At 36.9% G+C, this 24,839-nt stretch overlaps 1 protein-coding gene across 1 annotated transcript in view; it reads right to left on the reverse strand.

The window, feature by feature from the left end:
• Nucleotides 1–24,373, reverse strand: part of LOC122160229 (heparan sulfate glucosamine 3-O-sulfotransferase 1-like) — a 64,791-nt gene extending 40,418 nt beyond the window's left edge. The window contains exons 1-2 of the mRNA XM_042818588.1: nt 24,343–24,373; nt 22,835–22,926 (exon numbers count right to left, since the gene is read on the reverse strand). Of these exons, the coding sequence (XP_042674522.1) occupies nt 22,835–22,901 (67 nt within the window). The 5' untranslated portion in view covers nt 22,902–22,926; nt 24,343–24,373. The remainder of the gene's footprint in view (nt 1–22,834; nt 22,927–24,342) is intronic.
• Between the last annotated feature and the right edge of the window lie 466 nt (nt 24,374–24,839).

Consider the following 24,839-nt stretch of genomic DNA (forward strand, 5'->3'; position numbering starts at 1 on the left):
TCACTCCCTCACCCCGCTACGCCGCGATCCGGCGGCACAGCCCGCTCCGCATAAATGCATTAACAGCAGCCACATCATGATTAATTCATCAGTCCGGTGACCAGAGGAGGAGGCACGCCGAAAGGAGCGGAGCTGGGAGGGGGTGGGAGCGCGCGGCTCTTTTCGCCCGGAGTTCAGCCCCTGCTGCCCGGGGGGAAGCTGCCGGTGCCCCGCCGCATTCAGGAGCCGCCCGCTCGTAGCACCGTCGGCGCTTAGCGGGCGCGGCTCGCGTGCCTCAGCCCGCGCGCCTCAGCCCGCGCGCAGCGGAGACTCCGCGCTGTGTCGGGTTACAGGCAGCGCGCCGCAGATTCCCGGGGAGATCCCTCACCTCGCGGGGGTACAGCAGCGGTGACGGGCTCACTGTGCCCGCAGCCAGGCAGACGCCCAGGCGCGGAGGGCGGCCGCGACATCCCCGAGCTGCCCCCTGCCAAGGAGAGACGGGCGACGCAAGAACACTGAGGGCAGAAAGGCCACTTAACCTCCGTGCGGCCGCCGTCACTTCATCAGGAGTGGGCTACAAGTAGCCCAAACCCCCCGGCGCAGGGCAGACAAGCGACCGACCAGTTGCAAGAAGCAGCCCTCTGTACGCAATCCCCTGCTGCTCCAGCTCTGCAGCACCGCTGACTCCTCTCCTGGTTACCCAGCACCAGTTGGCTGAGCAAGGGGCTTTCTGAGTTCTTTCACATAGATTTGTTTAAACTTGGGGCACACTGGACCTAGAGTTAGTCCACAGCAGGAATAAATAAGCAATAGCTTTGATTTTAAGGTTTTTGGGATAGATGTTAAGCAAAGATCTACAAGAAAGATATTGACATTCCTGTTTTTCCACTCTATAAACACATTAAAGTCTTACATGGCCAGCTGCCCCTGTAATACTACTAGTTATACATAACGTACAACACCAAGCCAGAAACACTTCTTCCAGCCTCATGTCTTCCTAGACAGCTCCATAATCAGGCAATTAAGTTCGTGTAGAACAGATGGTTCATCACCTATTTATTACTTCCTTACCTCGTCCACAAACCAAGTTTCCCTACCTGTTAGCATCTGCATGCTTCAAATGATTCCATTTGACTAGATCACCAATTCTTTCTTGATCATGTGCCAGGAGCAAAAATTCCTCCCATCACCTCTTGTGGAAGCAAGTATTTTCAACCTGACACAGCTATATATAGAGATTCCTCAGCATCAAACAGAATTTAGAAGCTGCATGTAGAGAGGTCCCCCAAATTGTCACAAATCCTTCATTAGATAATCATTCAAGCCGTGTGAGGAAAGGAAAATGAGATGTTTTTGTTATTTTTCTTTTCCATTATGCTGTAGATTTTGTATACAAGTAACAAGAGTAATTACTTGCAACTCCACAGCTGAGGTTGCATCGTGATTTGTACTGATAGCAGGGCTAAAATCTCTGGGTTTCATACTTGAATGATTACAGTTACGCTACACATTTGGTACAATAACACTTGAGAATTACAGCTGATTTTTCTTTTTCTTTATGATATTTGTTGCATCCTGTAGAGAAAAAAATTAATTGCCTTCTTTTTCAAATGTTTCTTATTTTCCTCACAATTCTGAACTCTCACAGCATTAATTCACAGGCTTCCCACATATCATAAGCCATATATACTGTAAGTTATAAACCTATGTTCATAGGTAAAACTGATATTGAATTTTAACTTTTAAAATCAAACAAAGTTACCCTGTTACTTGACACAGCATTTTCTTAGTAAGCGAAATCATGCAAATTTTGATACCAGTCTTAATCTCTTCCATTCAAATATTTACCAGTATAAAGATGCCTGCTTCCAGCCATCTAGTATTAAACCGGAAAAAGCACAGGTATTTAATGAGGTATTTAATTTGATAGGACAAGAAGAAATAGAAACGGCCTAAAACTTGAACATAGGAAATTCCAGATGAACATGAAGAACAACTTTACAGTAAGGATGATGGAGCATTAGAAAAGGCCACCCATAGAGGCTGTGGAGTCTCTTCCTGTAAGTATATGCAAGACCCATTTTGGACACCTACGGATGTGACCTATTGCAGGGAAACTTTTTTAGCAGGGAGTTTGTCTCAGTGATCTCTTGACGCCCCTTCCAACCCCCACAATTCTGTGAGGTAGCAGATGGGTTATCAATGTGTTTGTATGAGAGGGATAAAAGTGCAGCATAACTAAAAAGTAGAGTTGAAGAACCTGTATGACTATCTGTAACACTATATGTAACACTATAATGTGATGGAAAGTACAGCAACGACAGCAGGATGGTGAAATCCTAGGCTCCAGGAAGAGACCATGCACCCAAATGCAGCAGCCATTCACAGAGAAACAAAGGAAAGAAGGTGCTTACCTTCAGAAGGCCTCAGATACATGGAAATCTCCAGCAGGTTGCTTTCATCTCCACTGCCAACCCTTACATGAGGTCTGGGAAGGGGTGGCTCCTGACTCCACTCCTTCTGGTCACTCAGGTACATTGCATGCACATGAGCTTCCATGCATTGGTCCTGCCTTCCCACCAGGTTCTCAACCACTGCTTCAAACCATAACTCAGCATTCCCATGTTCCAAGAATTCCAAGTGAAAATCCGTGTATCTTCTGTGTAAGATCTCTTGTTTACAAATGGCTTAAGGCCATGATTCAGAATAAAATCAACGGGGCTAATTTGGGAAGAGAGAGGACCTATTTTCAGTGCTTTTCACCTACTCCAAGCATTTTTGGAAATTCTCCAGATTCCTAATCACAGAATTCAATTGCATGGACAATTGCAGTAACGAGTCAGTGCAGTGATATTCTGTGGAGCTATGTACCTATAAAACTATTCAAAATTTCAAAGCCTGGAAACATTCTATTGTTTTTATTTATTCAAATATAACTCTGTGATTCTAAGAGATGCTTAACATCCTTCCTGATGCTTGCTGGTATTATAAGAGGGACAGATTTATCACATACGGATGCATAGTTCCTGCAGTACATGAATTTGTTTGGACAAAGAAGCATTGGAAATATTTCAAGTTATTTTGGTGTTAACATTGTGGATCACTTTGAGTTTCAGTGCTGTCATATCTAGACATTTGTTCTTGGCACATTTCTGCAAAAGACTTTAGATTAAATCTTGATCACATAAAAATCAAAGAAATTTTGCTATTTCCTTCAACATGGTAGGATTTCATTCACTGAGGATTTCATTTCTCTAGGGATTCAGTGTATTTCACATAAAGTTCCTAATAATAGTGGTTTATTAAATAATAAAATCCAAAGTTTTCTAGATTTCTTCTGGAAAACGAATTTCTTGAAGGAAGATTATGTCATGATAGGATTAATACTGATTTGATGAAATTAAAGCAGATGATGGTAGTACAGTTATGTGACGTATTCGTGGCCTGAAGGCCATATAACATTTGCTTGATTTCTGACTGAACATTCAAAGTCTGGTCACCATTATTCATCCACTAAGGTTCAAGACATTGCTCTGATTTATGACTAATTCTGACCGCTACGCAGAAACTGTGGTTTCAGTAGAACCATGATTATTTGTTTCAGTCTGAAGCACTGACTAATACTCAAGTCATAAAGGGTGTCTTTTGTCTTGATTTTCAATTAATTTTAAAGTGAATTAAACATCTGACAAATAACGGTGCAAATCTGTCTTTCTGTACTCCACTCACTAGAGTTCATTAAGAGTGAATTTGACTCAATGCTTCCATGTTCTCGGAAGACATTTTTGTAGCAGCTTTATAACAAAGTGAAATTACCAAGACAAACGTGGATTTCAATTTGCATAAAACTTGCATGGAATTTATCTTATGAAGGCCTCAGGGCCTAGAATATGCAATACCAATCTTAGAAAGAGTTGATGTTTATTTTTTAATTAAGAATTGTGATTCCTGACCTCTTAATTACCATGAAATGACTTTTTCCTCACAGATTGTTAGAAATCCATATTAATAGCAAAGTGATAAGGCGTAAGTAAGTTACTGAGACTACTTCAATAGTTTTCTGAGATGACCAAAGGTTCTTTAAAGAAAATAAGGTAATTCTATTGCAGAAGGATTACTGAGGGCATTCCAGATGAACATAGTTAATTTTTGAAGCAGAAATACTTTGCTATATACTCTGTTTTTGTTTTTTAAAATTGCCCTTGGTATTAAACATTCTCACTCATGGCCATTGCGCAGCTCTAGTTTGTATCACCAGATGCAGTGAGCAAATGAAAGAAAACACAGATAATAGGAAAGGTTAATGAATAGTCACAGCAAAGTTTAAGATCATAGAATGGCATAGGTTGATAGGGACTTCAAAGCCCATCCAATTCCAACTCCCCTGCCATGGACTGGTTGTAATCCACTGAATTAGGGTCCAGGGCCCCATCTGACCTTGAGTGCCTCCAGGGAAGGGGCATCCATAACTTCTCTGGGCAGTCTGTTCCAGTGCCAAGATGATCCAATAGACATCATTCCAAATTCCTAGTCCAGCTGAGCTGGGCATTCTACTGACTCAGCAGATTGTAATTAAAATTGCATTTGTACTTTTCTCACCCACATTCCAAAACTATCTGTATGCAACCCGAGTATGCAGCTTAATCAGTGTGCACACAAGTCTGGTGCATATAGTATACAAACTCTGAACATCCTCCTGAAGCTGCTCAATTAGCCAAAGAGTAAAGAGCAGAAGCCTTTCAAAAATCTCAATGCATTTCCTACCTCTAGAGCAACAGACATGACATCACCAGGAGGAAAACCCACTATATCGCAGTGCTGAACCAAGATCTTTATTGTTTTGCTGGCCCTGAAGTTTCAGCTGAAGTGTGGTTTATAATGCTGTAAAATTATGGGTCAGATAAACCTCCCTGCAGCTCTGGGGTATAGCTGTCTCTCTTCATTTAAGATAGATGTAAGAAGTCATTATGCTCCTTTGCAGAAACAAGTGGCTGGAATGACTGTAGTCTCTAAACCCCAAACACAATTACATGTCTCTGTGCAAAACAAAAGCTTGAAAAATCCAGTTCAGAAGTGGGTGGAGTGTTTTTGCTGTTTTAAGCAGGAAATAAATACAAGTGAAAAAAATTAAGGCTATATATGTAGGGCATAAACATGCAGACACAGCTAATATATAAAAAAAGCTAACATCAAATTAAAGCCAAAGAACAAGTACCTAAGAGAGAAACCTAGATATGTTTTGTACTGCTGGTACAGAATGACATGGTTTGGATCTCTGAAAGACAAAGCTTTCTCAATATGTATAATTACTGCTTTACTCAAAGAAACTGGACTTTTTATGCTGCTGAAGAAAGATTAATCTCTGTCGTAGGTCGTCCTTCTAGCAGGACTATTCTACAACCCCTCAAAATCTTAACCAGCCTTTGGCTGCAATAAAGCTGTGTGACACAGTGATAGATCTCAGATGTGAATATACATGCTGTTATTAAAGTGATAAATCTCCTGCTTACATATCCATACAGTTATTAATTGATCTATGGAATTCCCATGTCCTGCTTAGAAAGGAACACCTCCTTTAAGGTGTTCATAAGAATTACTTATGTTTTGGAAGCTGAAACTGATATATCTAGCTATTGCTCAAATACCCCCAAAGACTTGCCATAGCAAAAGGACATTGCCATACAGTGGAATAAATTTTTAATTCCCATCTATTTTTGTGAAGATTTAGGTGCCTGTAACCTCTGTAATATACCTACGGCCTCCCCCCACCTCTTGCCCCAGGAAGTCTAGGGAAAAAAAAAAAAAAAAAAAAAGAGAGAGAATATGGACAGGAATTTTTTTAAATTTCCCCCTGGAATCCTGAAAAAAGCTTAGAGAAGTCTGTGGGGTAGTGGGCTGACTGTGGCTTGGAGCAGGCAGTTTAGGAATATTCAGTCAATTTGGTCTGGGAAAGACGATCTGATATTTTCTTTAAAACAAATAGAATGAACTCAAAGAAATAGCCTTGCAAAGGTTCAAGCCCACTTTGTCCCACTGTTCAACTCACTAAAGTATGAGTACACTCCGAATATATGCCAACCAGGAAACTCTTTTCTTAGATTATCCTTTCCAAAGCAAACCTGGAAGATGAATTGGAGAATACGAATTATTTTCTCAGTGAACACAGGACTGGTGACTTCATTATTAATCAGTGTTTCTTTTTCCTACACCTGGAAGTAAATGAAATGACTTACATGGAAGATACAATACATTCATGAATGAAACATAAGCGGTGTAAAAGAATGAAACATAAATATTTAAAAATGGACACCTCTGAGCTTTTTAAATTTCTTGGTATCAGTAAGAACTCCAGAGTTCTTTAAGGATAACATCCAGGTATAGAATGAATTTTAATTTTGCTACATAACTGTGTATCATATTGCATAAAGGCAACATCAGGATATCTCATGATAACTGTAAATATGCTAAGTATACATGTCTAGAATAAACATACATATATGTTGGAAATTATCGTGGGATAAGGAACTGGCTGGAGGGCTGTGCTCAACGGGTGGTGGTCAATGGAGTGAAGTCTAGCTGGAGACCTGTTTCAAGTGGTGTCCCCCAGGGGTTGGTGCTGGGGCCCATCCTGTTTAATATCTTCATTGATGACTTAGATGAAGGGATTGAGTGTACCCTGAGTAAGTTTGCAGATGACACCAAGTTGGGAGGTGGTGTCGATCTGCCTGAGGGCAGGGAGGCCCTGCAGAGGGATCTAGATAAGATGGATCACTGGGCTGAGATGAATGGAATGAGGTTTAACAGGGCCAAGTGTCGGGTTCTGCACTTTGGCCATAACAACCCCATGCAGTGTTACAGGCTTGGGGATGAGTGGTTGGATGACTGTGAAGAGGAAAGGGACCTGGGGGTGTTGGTTGATGCTCGGCTGAACATGAGCTGACAGTGTGCCCAGGTGGCCAAGAGGGCCAATGGCATCCTGGCCTGCATTAGAAATAGTGTGGCCAGCAGGAGCAGGGAGGTGATCATCCCCCTGTACTCAGCACTCGTGAGGCCGCACCTCGAGTATTGTGTTCAGTTTTGGGCCCCTCACTACAAGAAAGACATTGAGGCCCTGGAGCGTGTCCAGAGAAGGGCAACGAAACTGGTGAGGGGTCTGGAGCACAAGTCTTATGAGGAATGACTGAGGGAGCTGGGATTGTTTAGTCTGGAGAAGAGGAGGCTCAGGGGAGACCTCACTGCACTGTGCAACTTCCTGAAGGGAGGTTGTGGTGCAAAAGGGTCTGGCCTCTTTTCCCAGGCAAATAGTAGGACCCGAGGAAACGGCCAGAAGTTATACCAGAGGAGGTTTAGGTTGGATATTAGGAGAAACTTTTTTTCTCAGAGAGTGGTCAGGCACTGGAATGGCTGCCCAGGGAGGTGGTGGAGTCGCCGTCCCTGGCAGTGTTCAAGAGGTGCCTGGATGAGGAGCTACGAGAGATGGTTTAGTAGCTTGTGGCACTGATAGGAATGGGAGGGTGGTTGGACTGGATCATCTTGCAGGTCGTTTCCAACCTTGTGATTCTGTGATTCTGTATTTTACTGAAGAGCAGAAAGAACCATCATGAAGACAACAAAAATAATTTCTTAAGTGCTCAATGTACAAAACAGCTCAGGCTATTAAGAAAACACATGAATACCACACAGGATCTGATCAAAGGTCCAGTACTCTATCTCCAACGTATAGGATCTATCTAATATCCTGTCCCAGCCACTAACAGATGGCTAAAGACTATAAAAGGAAAGTTTGTACAATGTGGTCCTTTGTCCAAGAACATCCTCCTACCTTCTGGCAATAAGCAGTATAAAGATTTTCAGTAACAAGCTACATACAGACTTGTCATGTTTAATAGCCAGCCACTTATGGACTGAATGAAGAAGGAACAACATAAGCAGTGGTTTACCACTTACTGAAAAGAACAGCAGCAGCTACAGAATCTCCAGTGCCACTCATACAGCACCTGGCTTTATTTCAGAGGTCTTCTACCTAATTACTCACTAAGTTTGACCTGCTTAGCCTGTGAGATCTGAGAGGATCCCAGCCTGAGGTGGAGCAGTTGGGATTTAACTTTTATTTAGACAACTTAGTTAGGATATATGTATATATATATTTTTCTATCTTACAAAACACATACATATGCGCATACAAATACATAGAGAGTAAAAGCAAACAGTCGGTGGAGTTACTTACTACAGAAATAGCAGTGCTGGCATTAGCACTTCAAAGGGAAGAAGCTATTTTAAAATTTAACTGCTTGGCAGATGCAGCAGATACAGAACAGGAACCAAAGAGAGGTGAGGAGGGAGGGAGAGTAGGAAGAGAGGAAAATGAGTGGGTAGGGATAGGAAAGCAGATGAACTGTACATTATCCAAGGCAAAAATAACCAAAGTGTGTACACTGACACTGAAACGTTGGCAATGTGGAACTCAGTAGCAAAATTCCAACTGACTTCAGGGAAATCTGTCTTTCACACTGCATCAGTACATACTACAGTGTGTTAACACAGCTCCTCTATATGTTTATTTCCTTTTAGTTTGTAATTGAGAGTCATTTATTCTACAGTAATTCTACAAAGATTGTCAAATCAAGAAGGAATCTGACCCTCGCTACTGTTCTCAGTACTAGATTGGAAATTCTGAATGGAGAGCTGTTTGCTTCTATGGAAGAAATTGCTACTCACACCAGTGGTATACAAACCATGAATATCCATTCACAAGATAATAAATGCCTATATTTTGAAAGAACTGGTATGGAGTTTTGGTTATCTGAATCTTGGATTGATAGTCATCTGCTATACTGCTGAACTCCAGATGTGATACTTATTTCAGAGGGTGGGGTTTAAATCAGTACATTTTGTCTGTCATGAAAGATACATGGAATGGTTAGTCTACATTGTTGCGTAAGTGATTATTCTTCAGGCTAAAAAAAAAACATAAATGGAAAAGTATCTTATACACAGTCCATCTGATTGATGTAGCACTAAATAACCATAAACAGCTCATTAAATGTAGCCATGGTAGATTTTTTCTTAATCTATCCTTTGCTAATAGTAGCAATTATCATGTAGATAATTCATTAGATGATTACAACTTTGTCATTTAGTCTTAGATTTTACTGAATAGAATTTGCATAGCATAGTTAGAAAGCTACTGTCCTTTCCACCATTGTTCCAGCAGATTGTTCAGATAAAATTAATCACATTAAATGTGAAAATGTTAAAATACCTATGACAAAATATTTTATAGGACAGCCTTTGCCTTGATATCACCAATCCATTTTGGAAGCCCTGCAGGACACAATTTCACATGGAGTTATAGTGGAAAGTAGATAAATTCTTCTCACTGCTCCTAAAAGAACTGTTGCAGATATATGTACTTGTGTGACAGGGAACCAAACATAGTGAATCAGGTCAAGTTTTCTTGTGCATATGAGTAGCTGTAACTACCTTGAGAAGCTAAGAATGCAGGCAATGACAGAGCATGACCCATGAGCTTACCGGACTACAGTTGAAGCACTGTGCTTGACCCACTACAAGGACTGTCAAGGACTGTAAAAAGAAGGATTTATGCAGCTTTACTGAACATGGCATAATTCCAGTTTAGGCTTTTTTGGCAAATGATTTTCTCTTTTTTTCAAAAGCATGAAAGTAAAAATAAAGTAGTCTGTTATGAAATAACAGAAAAAAAATCACCAAATTTTTTTGTTTGTTTTTCTAAGAGTTGCATTTAAGCTGAGAATTATATGAACGCTCAGAAAATGTTAGGTAGTGATTTTATTTATTTAGACATTACAGAGCAGTCATAATTCTCTTATCACAGTTTTAAAAATCCCTGGTTTCAGAGATGAGAGTGACAGATACAGATAAGACAAATGCAAAGAACAGGGTAAATCCTCTGTTTTAAAGGAAAATATTATTATCCTAGTGAAACAGACTGATATTATGTTAACAATAATAGTATCTGATATCTTTATCTTATTCACTCCATCACGGGAAGATTTACCTAAGTAGAATCTACTTTTGGAACTTACTCATTAATGATTTTAGTCTTTGAAAGATCAAGTTGGCGTTATAAGATCTTATCACACATGTCAGAAGAAGAAATACTTAAAGTAAGAAAGTTATGGTATCTGTATTCTTCTGATGTTATCTCTTTTCTTGTGGATTTTAGTCTCCAAAAATAAACTTAATCTTCTGTTAAGCAACCTTGTCTTTATTTGAGCCTCCATAACTCTTGTCTACATCAGGCTTTTTTTTTTTTTTTTTTTTTTTAACAGCTGTGCAAGCAACAGTGGAGAACTGCTTAATTAGACCTCCCTCCCACAAAAAACTACAAAACCTAATCATATTCCTGTGGTTTTAGGTGTCCTATACTGCTCTAAAAACAAAACAAAAGGCACTTCTGCTATTAAGACATAATGCTTCATAGGCAAAGTCTACAACGCAGGTAAACACAGAAAATAGTGGATTTGCCTCAGAAATTTTTGTAGAGAGATTAATTGCATATTTAACTCCGTAAAAAAAGTAATTACGAAGATTTGATTATGTCTTCAAGTTTGAGATGTCCAATGTATGCAAAGCTGGCACCTAATATTTCAGCTACCTAGCAGATGTTGATGTGGTAACTATGAGTACTTATCCACTAAAAAATATTCTTATACTCAATATGCAGTATATTTGAGTAATAAAAATCAGAACCACATTTTAAAAATCTTGTTTGGTAAAGCAAACCTCATGTGTGCAGTTAATATAATCTATTTGTTTTAGAACCAATATATAAAGAAGATACAAAAACCACAACTAAAAAATGTTTTGGTTTTTTTTTTTTGAATTTGCTTCCAAGAAATAATTCCCACAGCCTTACTCAGATCAATCATTCATAGAAAGTATTCTAGAGATTTAATTTGTCATTGGGGATCCAAGATGTACCTCATTTTTCTGTGTGCTGTGGAAGCAACTAACAGTGTAAATATACTCACATGGCTTTTCGATCAGGTTCTAATTTAGACCATTTTGCAAAGTTTATAAAGAGATATTAATTTCAGGATGTATGCAAAACCACAATCTAAAGCAGTACTTAGAATCTTAAAATAGAATTCATTTTTTTTAAAGTAGATTTAAAATATATATATATATATATATAATCAGGTTAGGAAATGAGAAACTGAATTTTTGCTTTGATATGATATATAATTTATGATGCAAAGAACATAACTCCATCTGTTGACTGTTAACAACGAACAGAAATGTGACATTTTCAGAAACATAAAAGCGATCAGAATATTAAAAACATACTATGAATATAATGGGCAATTATAGTAATTATGTGGATAATCACAGAAAATATTCTGAAGATACACTGTTTATTTGATTTATGTTTTTAAAATTGGCATAATTTGCAGGATCTCTTTTGTGTATTTCGATAATCTGAAGGAACACTTTGTCACTGTAATTCTCAATACATATTTTATAACAATGTTTCAATTGTGCTTGAGCATACATGGAAAATAGACATATTTCCAAATATCAGCAGACCAGGTCTTGCCTGTAAGTTGTTGTCTCTACGCCTTCATTCCTTCCTCATAAATGGAATATCTTTTCAATACAGATTATAATCTCCAGTTTTACAATTTGTATATATATATAATAAAAAGGGAACTAAGATATATAATACTGGAGAGAAGCACCTAAATTACATACATATGACCACTGAAATCATGGCAAAAATTGCTTTATGTTACTAAGATCATTGCAGCTACATATGAAGTGGCCTGTCAAAAACAGATTAATGATCTTGAGTTTCCACATCCTACTAGCAGCTGTATTAGATGGCATTTTTGAATTCTGATGAAGAAAAGATCTGATTATGATTAGACTTACTGTGTGGGCGTAAAGATGACTGGATCTAAGATAATAGGATAGGTACATCACCAGCAAGGATGCATCTCAAACTCTTAACAATAAAGTTCCATACTGCAGAATTTTTCTTTTCAAAGAAAAGCATGTTAATAACATTTGTGGTAAAATGAATGGCTGAAATCCTGTTTTCATTTCAGAAAATAACAAAACTCTCATCGAATGCTTCAGGAAATGTTGAGCTCAAGTATAAAAATGGTATGCTCTGCTAAAGAATACTGAGATCACATAATCGTTGTTAAGGCTTTTAGTGATTTTCATCAAGTAAAAGAAACAAATGACTTACCATTTGCAAAAGAAATAAGGCTTGTTTCTTATTTGGGCTAGAAACCACACGTTCTTAAAAGGACATTTATTCAATCATCTGTAATAGAAATATCTACCTTTTCATATTTTGCTTCTCTTGTTTACATAAAGTATCAGATCTTCACAGCTTACAACATCTCATACTATGCAACACAGTCTCCAGCACAACAGTATTAGATGGGCTTCCAAGATACTGAAGATTTAAGTTCAGCTTTAAGTATGCAGAGGTATGCATTTTAAATGTAGGTCTTAACAATTTTGTACATAGAATCTATGTATTTTTCATAGTATTATTGCTCTTTAAATTTGTAATAATCTTACAGTAGGTTCCCTCCTATGCATATTTGATGTAAAAAAAATACCCATAGTAGAATAGCTAAAATGAATTATGATCAATCTTTTTAAAATGTTTTTCTATTCTGCAGTGACTTGATGTTGCCAACTACAGATTAGATTCATTTAGATGAGTTCAAAAATAAACAGTTCGAAATTTTAGAGCAAAGGAGAGAGAACTTTTTATTTCCATTTCTCTCTTTGTGGTTCGGCTAACTAGAGGGTTCAAGCTCCAAGGATGAACCTCAGTTTAGAATTTATTGTGTAGTCCTGGGATGTCGAGGAAGGATCTCTACAAAGAAACTTTGCTGATTCTTCAAGGACAACCTCAAGAATTCAGAGTTCTCAAATGTTGGTTTACATGGTTTTGTGGACAGTAAACACAGGGAAAAGATCTACTTATGAGCCAAGTTCCTCTCTTTGATAGCCTACCCCTTAACAAAATCTCACTGCGAGCTTCCTTCTCCAAATGATATGGTGTCAGGAAACACATTCCCTGTTTTCTCTTATTTCTTGGCTTGAGTATCTTGCCCAACTCTAATTTTCACAGCTAAGCTGGCAAGTCAGCACTTTGGGCCTAATGATAAAGGAAGTGAGATGTAAGTACATAAAAAACCCAAGAAAATCCCAAAGAACTTTTGTGATGTATCACGTCAAAGCTCTGTTTATATGAAGTTTTGGGTATCTGTCACAAAGAGCTCAGCCTCAGTAGAGTTTGATGTATCTTGAGGCACTGTCCTTGCAACTGAACTTCCTTGCAGCAATTATTTTTTGCTTTGTAGAAGCAACATCTCAAAATGACTCCCCTGAGTGAGCTGATATCGTGTGGCCTTTTTCTCTTTAAAGACAGAGTCTTAACATTTTAAAGTTTTTAATAAGCATTTCAGTATATTTTGCTAGTATGGAAGCTGCTCATTATGAGCTAATTGTTTCTAAGAGTTGCTGAAAGTGCTTAAATGTTAAATACATGCTTCTGTAAGCAAATATTCACCAGTCTTCCAAAACAGATGTTTGAGAAATGGTGAGCTGTCCATTCATGGTAGTAGTATATAAATGACACAAAGTGGATTTCACAACAAATATGCTCTAAACTCACGTTTCTTTTTTTTTTTTCTTCTAAATTTCAATTAAGAGCATTAGGCAGCAAGAACTCTAAAAGATTTTTTAAGATCAAGTTCCCTGCAGACATGATTAATTCCTGGCTTCCCTCTGTCCTGGCAGTTTTCCTACTCAGTCTCTTACATCTGGGCAGGGCTTCTGAGTCCCAACACCTACTTTGAGCCCTCATATTCTGTCAGCAAGGAATGTGCACTGCAGCCGTGGCAGACCATTCCACCATTGCATACCACTCACATTCCCTTGTCACTCACAGAAAGGCCCTCCACTTTCTATGCTATTTGCTAAGTAATATTCCCCAAAGGCATTTTGACCCACTTCATGGAAAAATCTGCATTTCCCACCATTCTTCAATATCCTTGCTATTCTGTTGACATTACAAATACAAAAATGTTTTTAGTCTTTGTGCACACACCTCCTCCCCCACCCCTCCCTCTCTGTTATTTTTTGCTTAAGAGATAATCAATTTAATGTCCAGATATCTTAAACACTTTAAGGGGAGTTAGCAAGTTTGGATTGGAAGGCATTAAGAGTGCATCCATTACAAATATCTGCATGAATATCAAAGTTGAGATTCCGCAAACATGGGGCAAAGGCTCCATTGTCTTTGCATTCAGCTTTTTTTTTTTTTTTTTTTTTTTTGTGTCTCCTGATACATTTCTAAATCAACAGAATTCGTTGATTGATTCCTGGAAGATTCCCTGCTGTTGACTAGTTAGGACACTCAGTAGGTAGTGCCTTACAAATGGATATAGACAGATACTTTGTTCATCTGGCTTTACAAACTCGAACTGCTGTATTTGACTTTGCTATTTCTCCTTCTTTTGGTTTTCAGCATTTGTGTGTTTTATTTCTTTCGTACTATGTACTATGTTTTTTACAGCCAATTGCTCTCTTGCAGTGTGAATAGCATATGGTTTTATGATGGTTATGTTTGATAGAATTTAAATACACATCACTTCTTATTACTTTGTAGTCATTAGGACCTCTGAGGGAGAGATCTTCGCACTACTGACCTCAAAAACTGGGTAACAGGCAGAACTTTAAATCTTTACAAATTACCATAACAGCAAAAGCAATCAATGGGTAAATGAATGTCACACTGTTCTTAAAGAACTGAACACAAAATCAAAATAAAACTCATTGCTGCAGTTCAAACCTAACCTTAATTTATATCATGAAGTTCCAAGATTGTAAATACATAGCTATAAGATTATACTTAACCCAAGCTGATTTTTTTTTTTTCTTTCTGGTCATGGAGGGCATTTCTTTTTTTTAAAAAAAGCATGATTACTTACCCCTCTCTATTCCCTCAGAAATTTTATCCACTTTTTATTATACTGAATCATAGCTTAAAAGTTCCTCCTGTACTTCTAAATTTTAATCATTATCACTCATTTGTAGCAACATCCTATGGCTTTTGAAATACACAGAGTTTCTTAGCTTGTCTTCACATATTTCCCTTGACTATCTATTCCTGCTCATAGTAGTTTCCCTCCCTTCTTTCTTATTATACCTTTTATTTCCTTTGTGAACCACCCACAAACTATGTCATAATCTCAAAATAAGAAACTGAGTTTTCTGAATCGGCACGCAGCTTGAAAAATATCAAAAAATATTTTGCTGCTAGGGCAAAGAAGGAAAATATTCCTTGCTCAAATGTCCAAATTACTCTCCTTAGCCTCCTTGTAACATGAGTACATTCATGCAATCATTTTATCTGTACAACAAGATCTATTGAAGTACACCTTGATTAAATACCTTTTCAATTAACTCTCTCTGGTTTCTCTAGAAGATTGGACTGAACTGTGACAGCTTATTCCTGTACCTTTATGTACTTTGTGTACTGTACATAGGGTATACCAGGAGAGCTTTACTCATCATTGTGGCACAAGGACTTTCCTTTTTTTTTTTTTTTTTTTTCCTTTGAAAATACCTGTGCAATTTGAATGTCCAAGCTGGATCAGAAAGGCCAGTCATTTTGTCCCTACGGGCCTATCTGCATTAGGAAACTATGAGACCAGTCTAGGATTTCAGTGACTGCAGAACAGAAGAATATTATAGCATTCTGTTGAGGAAAGCATCCTCTAATCACATGCTTTCTTCCACAATCTGTTCTGCTATGAGAGGGAAGAAGTTTATGTTCCTCAGCTTTGTGAACTGTCATAAAAGAACGCCACAGGTTATAAATGGGGAAATGCATATTGGTTTAAAGATCAGAGTGAAAAATAATTCCAATTGTTTTCTGTTTTTGACTGGCTTTAAGCTAAGAAGCCAATTGCAACAACAAAGCTTTGTCATCATGTATACAGCTGCCATTGTTTGTTTTTTTTTTTTATAAGATATTAATTACTCCACAGTTACGCAAAATAGAGAGATTAACATACATATATTGCTATTTAGGTAAAGCATGTTCTAGGTTTCTGTACAACGATCCAATTGCTGCATCCTTTCTCCAATGTCTTCTAAAAATACCGGTAGACACAATAGTTGGGCAGAGGCACAGCACAAATGCCTGTACATTCACAAGCCTGCAAAACTGGTGGTGGTAATTGCAGTTAGCAAGAACAGCATAAAAAAGGTAGTTTAAAAATTCTGTTAAGATAACTGAGTTCACACACTGATCTGTCAAAAATGAATACACGAGAGTGGGAGGAAAAAAAAAAAGAAACAAACAAAAAACAACTCCCCAAGCAGACTTTTCTGTGCTTTAAAGAATTTGGGGAAAAAAAACCCAAACGACACACACACACACAAATCTTCTCGCTTCAGATTTTAGATTATTGATGCCAACATGTGACCAGGCATTACCAATTGCTGCTTGCATGGCAAGAAGCTGTTCTCAGAGGTTACTTGGTTTTACTCAAGTTTAATTTGAGTAAATTTGTCTGGCAGAGGGGAAAAAATAACAATAATAATTTAAAAAAGTAGTAGGAATCTTGTGGCTCAATTGAAAATAACAAATAAATACATATATATTTAATTGGAATGTCAAAATCTTACACTAGAATAGCACTAAAGAACAAAGATAAATGCTATAGCTGGTTCTGTCCAAAGAGCTCCAACTGTGTGAAAAATATAAAGTGAAATAAACCTATCTCTGGTGAAGAACACCAGAACAAAGGTGATTCTGCAGAGTATCACAGTAGGTAAGGATGTAAACAGAAGTTAACCTGTATGATGGGAAGTGCTGGAGGTGCTCTGCTAGAATGGAATTTGATGCTCTAACAGCTAATTCTGTTCTCAGTGACTTGTAACTAATTTTCTGAGTCATTGTGTATCACTGTCTTGAGAAGATTTTTTTTAAAGCTTCATCAATCTAGCTTTTGCCATGAAGAAAAAAAAAAAAAATCAGCCTGTAAAATTTTTTTAAGGACATTCTATTTGTTACAAGTGCTATCTAGCAAAAAACAGTGAAAGAAAGCAGATGCATTGTTGACTGATGGTTTTGTGGTAAGCTGCACTCCTGGACTGTAAAATCTAGAAAAACAAATTTAAAAAAAAAAAAAGGAAAAGCCTCAAATGCTATTCTGGCATTTTATTATCCTTCTTAGCTGCTTTAAACCAATATAATTATATTTTCTTAACCTCTTCCAGGGAAAATTCCAACTTTTATTTATCAGAATGCAGAAAGCTTTATAGAAGTTTCCATAAGGAAATAGTCTGGTGTATATACCACTATGCTTTAAGATGCCTAATAGCAAGGAGAGGAGATAGGAAATTAATTATTTTTGAATCTGACTTCTTGAAAATAAAGGAAAAAAAAAGGAAAAAAGAAAATTACCTTCAGGTTAACTCTTGCCTACTCTTCCCAACCACCTACATATATTTCAAGAAAGATCTGATCCATACGATAGTATGATGTATACAACTAACATTGTACTACTTTCTAAGAGGCGCTAATTAGGTCACTGAGTTTTCCAGCTGTTATATCATGAAAGTGAACCTTGTCCAGCATTCACAGATAGGCATAGGGCTACAGACATGTAGAGATATCAGCATTAATTATTATTAATGCTCTTCTTCATGCTGACATGAAGGAGAAATCTATTTTTCAACTGGGTGCGTGTATAAATTTCAGTTACATACAGCTAATACAGGTTATCCAAGAAACTGTTTACCTGATGTGTAAGATCACCTTTCATCACTCTAAATTTTCCCTACTTCTTCTGTATGTTAGGTCACAATGCAGTTACCTTGAGGTGGCTGTTTTCATAGCTGACTCCACTTGTTTCCAGCATTTGCTAGAGTACCAGTACCTGAAAGATCTTTTGGGAGCAATGAAAGTAATAGTAAACAGTGACCAAGTTAAATTCCTTAAAGCCAAAGGTATCAGGATGAAAAGAAAGGAAAAAAGTATTTCTAATTTAGGCAGCAGCAAAATCATAGGTGATTGATTCTAAGATAATGACCCAGGGAGTTATGCATAGGCACCCAGATTCCCTTAAAGACAAACAAGAAACTCAGTAGACTGGCCCATAAAAACACTTCAGTGAGCGGAGCCCAGTTCCAACAAATAAAATACCATGATCACAGCAATGAGCCTAAAACCCCACCAAATGTACCAGGGTCAGTGTGGCATATTAAGTACGTCTATACAGGTTGGCTCTGTAAATTGGAATCCATTTCTGAATCAAGCTCTTAATCAACTGGGGCTTACTTTTCCAGAAACTCAGCTCATTGATGATACCTGACTTTTTTCAAAACAACTCACCAATTAGGCTATCTGTTCAAAACCATAAAAAAAAACACGCTTTTGTTCTCAGCCTGCACAAATTCAAATCTGTCCTTCCCATTTCCCAAATGTACATCCAAGTCACTACAGTGTGGGAAAGCTACTTACAGCAATTACAAAAATAAAGCCCAGAATATGTAAGCTTTGGATTAGAATGCTTTAGAAAACCTATTTGCATAGTTTCCAAAAATAGAGTCTCACAATAGACACTTTAAGCACTTCAGTCAGTTTTTTTTTTTCCGATGTCAGGAAATGGCACATTTAGACGAGTTAAAATCAATAGTGAATTCCTACAGATTTCAACTGGGACAGGTTATCACTGCAAAACAGTAATACCAAAGACAAAGAAATGATATACTGCATTTTCCTTTTATAACTGGATTAATTTGTACTTTGTTCATATTTTTAAATGTCATTTTTATATCCAGAAGGTCAGCTATCATTCTCGTACCCTTTGAGTAAGACAGCTGTGAAGGGGACTGATGAAAAAAGCCTGTAATTTTAATGAAGTTTCTGTTCTTGATTGGTTTTCCTCAAAGAATCTTGTTCATACAGAATATCTTCCAGCCAGGCCTGACTCCTATCTGTTAGCCCTGCAAGTATAGAAGATATTTATAACCCGTAACAATGATGTAAAAAAACATCTTTCTAATTAATAAAGTTTGACAGTTTTATTAATCTTTTTGCCATTTATTATGCTTTTATATTAGGCACCCACTTCTCATACTGTCTTCAGACTTGTTATTTATTTTGCAAAAACTGAAACTGTGATCTTCCTTCTCGAGAAACTTAACATTGACAATGCTGTAAACAGCAAGGAGGCCTTACTGCAGATTGAGGACAATTCCATAATGATTAGAACAGTGAATTATGGAAAAAGAAATTTTCTGAAGCAGTGATTTCGAAGAAAGTCATACAGAATTCAATTGGTGAAGTTGGCCGAGGTCTTTTTTGGGAAAGGAAAAAAATGTGATTAGAAGAGATTATCTACAATTAGTCTATATTTTCATTTCCAAAAATAGTTGACTGACATGATATGCTGATAAAGTCACAAGCTGAGTTGAAAAAACTAAAACTTTAAACCCATTCTCAGATGGCATGCAGTAAATAGCAGCATGACTGCTGCTCATTGCTTTTATTGCAAAGTGAAACGGCTTAATTCAAACTTTAGGCAAACTTGCACAAACTTCCATTGAATTAAAATGGAAATTACACATTTCCTTGCTGAATCTTTGCTGAACAACACACCAATAATTCCTTGCAAGAGAAGTGAGAAATTTATCAATGACAACACTTATACCATAGGCAATATTCTGAACTCCTATTGAAAAAAAAAAAAAAAGTGATCTGTACACTGCACAGAGAAAAGTTGCATAAAGACTTAAGAACCAAGTCTCAGCAGATCACTTTTTTTTTTTTTTTTTTTTTTTTTTTTACTGGATGCTGCATGCTCCCACAGTGCCCTGCTGGCTACAGTCATATCATTGCTTTGAACTTCCATGACAAGTAGACTCCAAAATCTCAAAGATAGCCTGTGTCTACAACAGCTTTGATCTTCTTTCTGCAGGTGGGTATACAAATGACCAGTGTGAGCTAAAGATTTGGCAAAGTTAATTGGGGCTGGAAATGTCAGAGAACACTATCTGCAGGACTTTTAGAGTTATCTCCATTTGATGGTTCTTGTGCAGTCTTGGACTGCAACACAAAGATTTGCCCGTTTAGGCTCTGATCCCCAAACATCAAAACACAGACATCAGATATTTCCCATGTAAGTGTACCACATATTTTGAAGTGGACAGATCTGTCTGAACCTGAAGCGATAGCAGAGGTGTACAATTATTAGACACTGCTGCAAGAAAACAGCTGTTAACTTTAGTTAGAATTAAACTGAGAGCTGAATAAGAACTAAAACTTTCATAAGTAAAACAAACTGTGCCAGTATTGTAGCTTAGCGAATTTGAAAAATAAGCCGTTCAAGTAGTATTACAGAACCCAAATCTGTGTTCCAATACACATACGTTTAAGCATTATCAAATAATAAACTGAATTCATAAAGTGAACAGCTATTTAATTTTAAAACATTTTGATATGATGCACTGAAAAATTTCAACAATTCCTTCAAAAGGCAACATGAAAACTACATTTTAATTGGCATAGTTCCTGCATTTTACCAAGGGCATAAACCAAATCACCACAAATGAAAAAAATTAATGTCGTCCTGTAAAAAACATCTAAATGCAGAATAAAATTAAGGGAAAATAAACTACTTAAATCCACACTGTTCTGCATAATAGCATAGAAATATATACTACAAAAAGCCTCACGAAGAAACATTTTTTTTTTTTCCTCAAATTTGATCTTATCTAACTTATGGGAACACTTCCAAAGAAAAATATATCCAATGTATTCATTTTTAGAACTAAAAACTAATCATAAATATATATTATTTCAAATATGCGTAAACAAAGATTTCCACCTAAATACAATAAAAATTGTCAATCAGAACATAATGCCTCTTAAACCCTTGGAGGAATCAATTTGACACTGTAAGGCAACTCCAGTTAATGCTCCTTAATTTACAAGGATTTTCATTGAAAGTTTAGGAAATGTTGATTTGTTAAAGATTTGAATTTTCAGCACTAGGAATCTGTTCTACAATATTACAATCTATTTTTATTAAAAAAAAAAATAATCAATCGGAACGATGTAGATTGACAATAAAAATAATTTTACCAATATCTGAAGATAGTTGGGACATTCTTTGAAACAATGAAAGATGATAATTACATGGTAAATGTCACACAGTGCAATAGAAACAAGTCAAAACAAACTTCACCCATCATTGAATTAATTAGAAAAAAAGTGAACAAAAGTCCTATGAATCGTTCCAGCAACCTCTGTGTAGTACAGTTCAGAAGGTTGTGTTTCAGCAGCATATGTACTTGTCACCCTCATTACAAATCTTCCTGTAAGAATATGACCTTTATTTAAGGTTATATGCTTGTGTTCCTAATTAGAGAAATTCACATTTTCTTTAACGACATGTGTAATGTGAGCTTTTAGCATTCTAGGTGCTGTTCTAAGCAAAGCGAAAATTTTGGTAATAGTGCCTGAACTCTGGTGATAAGTCACAAATCTACACAAGTGATTTTTTTTCAAAGCAAAATTCACCATGATTAAATAAACAGGGACCAAATCTCCACTGTCCTGCAAGATTTAAGGATAATTTACTTCTGTGCAAAGTCAGTACCACTAACGTACTATCAAGAGACAAGTTTTAATATTCCAGAACAGGCAACAGTGAGTTCAGATTGTGCCTAACAATAAAGACTTGGGCTGGAACTATGGTACTGCATTTAAAGTATGCATAAATTGCACACTGTAGCCTCTGTTTTAAAAAATAGCATAAGCATGATGACTCTGTGCTGCTTTACTCAGTGTACTTAGCTTGCTGGGGACAGTCTGTTATAATGATGTCTTCTTTTTGAGATATAAACGACACTCAAGTTGCTGCTACACAGCCTTCCACTGTGTCATGTGGCTCATCCAGAATTACTCAGTCAGCCATACGTTGCCAAGGAAGAATCTTTCAACTCTCCACCAGAAAGACCAATGTAGAATTTACATAATTAAAATAAAACACAATTGAATAGAAACCATAAGAACCTCTTAGTGTAAAAAAAACAAACAAAAAAGCCATACCACAAAAAACAAAGAACCGGGACATCTTGTATATTACTCCACACTGAGGTTTTATGCACATTTTCTTAACTTAATTTCAAGACCTGTAATATCCTCAAGAATTCAATCTTTATTTGAAACTACCTTGCTCTACCAAGCGTAGCAAGTTTTTTTCTGCAATGCCATAAAGTTTGCTTCTACAGTAAACAGAAGTTACTGAATTGTCTCACCTGCTTTGACAGGCCTTTTGTCAGCCCACTATCATTATCAAAATTCTGCAGATCTGTGGTGGGTACCTAAGAAGGATTCTAGAAGGACCCTAGATCTAAATTCCATATAGGAAAGGAACTCAAAGTAAGTCATCTCATATTCCTGATCTTTCTCTAGACTCTAACTAGTGATTTAACTAGCCTCTAACACAAAGCTATTTGAGAACTTGTTCTCTATTCTCACCACCAGAGAGAAGGATTTGCCAGAACTGTTACACATCCAACATATCTGGGTGGGACTTCAGTCAACGAAGGATATAATCTCTTAACTCAGCTCTCCATTTATTTTCTTCTGCCGGAACAATGCAAATGATACTGAATCAATCTTGATCTTTTTTGGGGGGCTGTTTTCTTCTAGGAATGTTTCCAGGAATGGGGAGAAAAGCAATCATTGAAGAGATTCGGTTAAACTAATGAGGGATGGATAGAAAGTTAATGGTCATCCCTGTACCTTCCAAATTACCTGTCACCCTGTATTTTGGAACGCAGCAGCCAGAGGCTCCATCCAGTATCTCACCTTCCTTTTTCATTTTCACTGATTCAGTAAAATGTGATCTGGGAAGAAAACATGAATGAACTCTGTTATCTCCCTCCAGTAATTTTTTCTTCCTTGGCAGGCCCATAAACTGGAATTTATTACTGATTTTCTCTCAAAAATACCCCCCAAGAGAAAGTCAAAAGGAGATTAAAAATTATTTGAAATTAATTACAACACTAATGAATAATACAAGTCTATACAAAATATCATATTATTATTACTATTCATATGATGTAGTAATTGGTGCTTTCATTTAAATAGTTAAGCATAAGTAAGGTGGGGTATAAGCCTGAAAATAGCAAATGGTACTATAATTACGCTTGTAAATCAATGTGGTAAACAATGCTAGATCTGAGTGATTTATTCTCTTTGTATTTCCCCATACTAACCATTTACAATCACTAATGCTACTTCCTTATCTTAGATAAATGTAAGCTTTCAATATGAAAACATTTTTGCAGAAGATATAGTATTGCATTCATGAGAAAGGTGGATTCATATTGCAAAATAAAAACAAAATGTATTTATTTTTATTTTCCTTGTGGAAAAGGAAGTGTTCACCAAGTGTTCTACCTTAGAAAATCTTCCTCTAAGTCCTTACATAATCCGCCTGTAGACACAGTGCCAAATGAAAACAGGTGGAGAAAAATATTTAGCTATCATCCATCAATCTCATAGGCCAAGTAAAGCAAAACACTCCAAAATCTTCACAAAAATAAAGAAAATAAGGACAATTGAATCAAATTTGCCTTACACTGAAGTATAACAAACTTCAAAAAAGTAGTAACAGGTCTCAGGAACCCAAATGTGCCTGTCTTCGTAGGAATCTAACATACAAAAACACCATAAAACCTTATGGAAAAATGACATTCATTTAAAAAAAAAAAAATTCTAGTCATTCACTCATTCTCTTGAGTTTCACTCTCACATTCTCTCATTTCTATTTCCATAAAAACCATAATTGGTGTGTATTTATGGTCAGGCCAAGATCCCTTGAATGCAGGATAAATGGTGGTTGATATTAAGACTTTGCTACATCTCTGTGGTTTCTTTTGATTTTTTGAGAATGATTTTTTTTTTTGGAGTAGCATTTAAACTTTTTTTACAAGTCAAATAATTACGTTACATTCTTTGGCCTCAGTATCTTGATGACTTCAATCTCTATTGTTTTGAGGCCATGCTATGGTCTACTCTTATTGTATTCTCATTTTAGATATCTTTATAAATAGTCTGTCTTCTTCCTGGGATAACAAGAAGGATGGATCCATGCAATGGGCTGCAACCATGTGTCTATTTTTGCTGTTATCAGAGATTTCAGTGACAATTGACCTCCATGTATAATTAATGAACATACAGATGTTATAATTACAAAATATAACAGAGAGTTTGGCTAAGCAGTTATTAAACCAAAAGAGAACAGATAGAATGCTTACCCATATCCTGGGCTCACTATGAAACTCCAGAGAAGGGAATCTCCAGAAAAGATCCTTCCCCACTGGTTGTCAACTCTTAAATGGGTCTAGGAGAGGTGGAGCCAGGCTCCACTCCTTCCAGCAGAACAGGTGAATTGCCTTCACCTGTGCTCCTGTGACTCATTGCTCACCTCAGGTGATCAATCAGAGGTTCAGGCTGTGATTCAGCATTTCTCATACGCTCCATTATGACATTACTGAAGCAGAAGCCTTCTAGTCTTGTGGCAAAAAATGAATTCCTTGATGTTTATTGGTTTTAATGCTATCAGTTAGCTTATTAACATAGGCTTTTTTTTTTTTTAACCTTTCTGTTGTTTCTTGTAGTGCTCATATTTCCATTCCCATTAAATGCTTGAATCTGAATATTTTTGTAACAAATCTCCACTGTTAACTTTTCTAAGTTGGTGGTGATAATATTCAAAACTGTGAATATAATATTATGTAAATTTCAAAAACAG

This window comes from Centrocercus urophasianus, unplaced genomic scaffold (assembly GCF_019232065.1).
Source record: "Centrocercus urophasianus isolate 14NV4802_14NV808 unplaced genomic scaffold, USGS_Curo_1.0 seq_17, whole genome shotgun sequence".
In the NCBI taxonomy this organism is placed as follows: domain Eukaryota; kingdom Metazoa; phylum Chordata; class Aves; order Galliformes; family Phasianidae; genus Centrocercus; species Centrocercus urophasianus.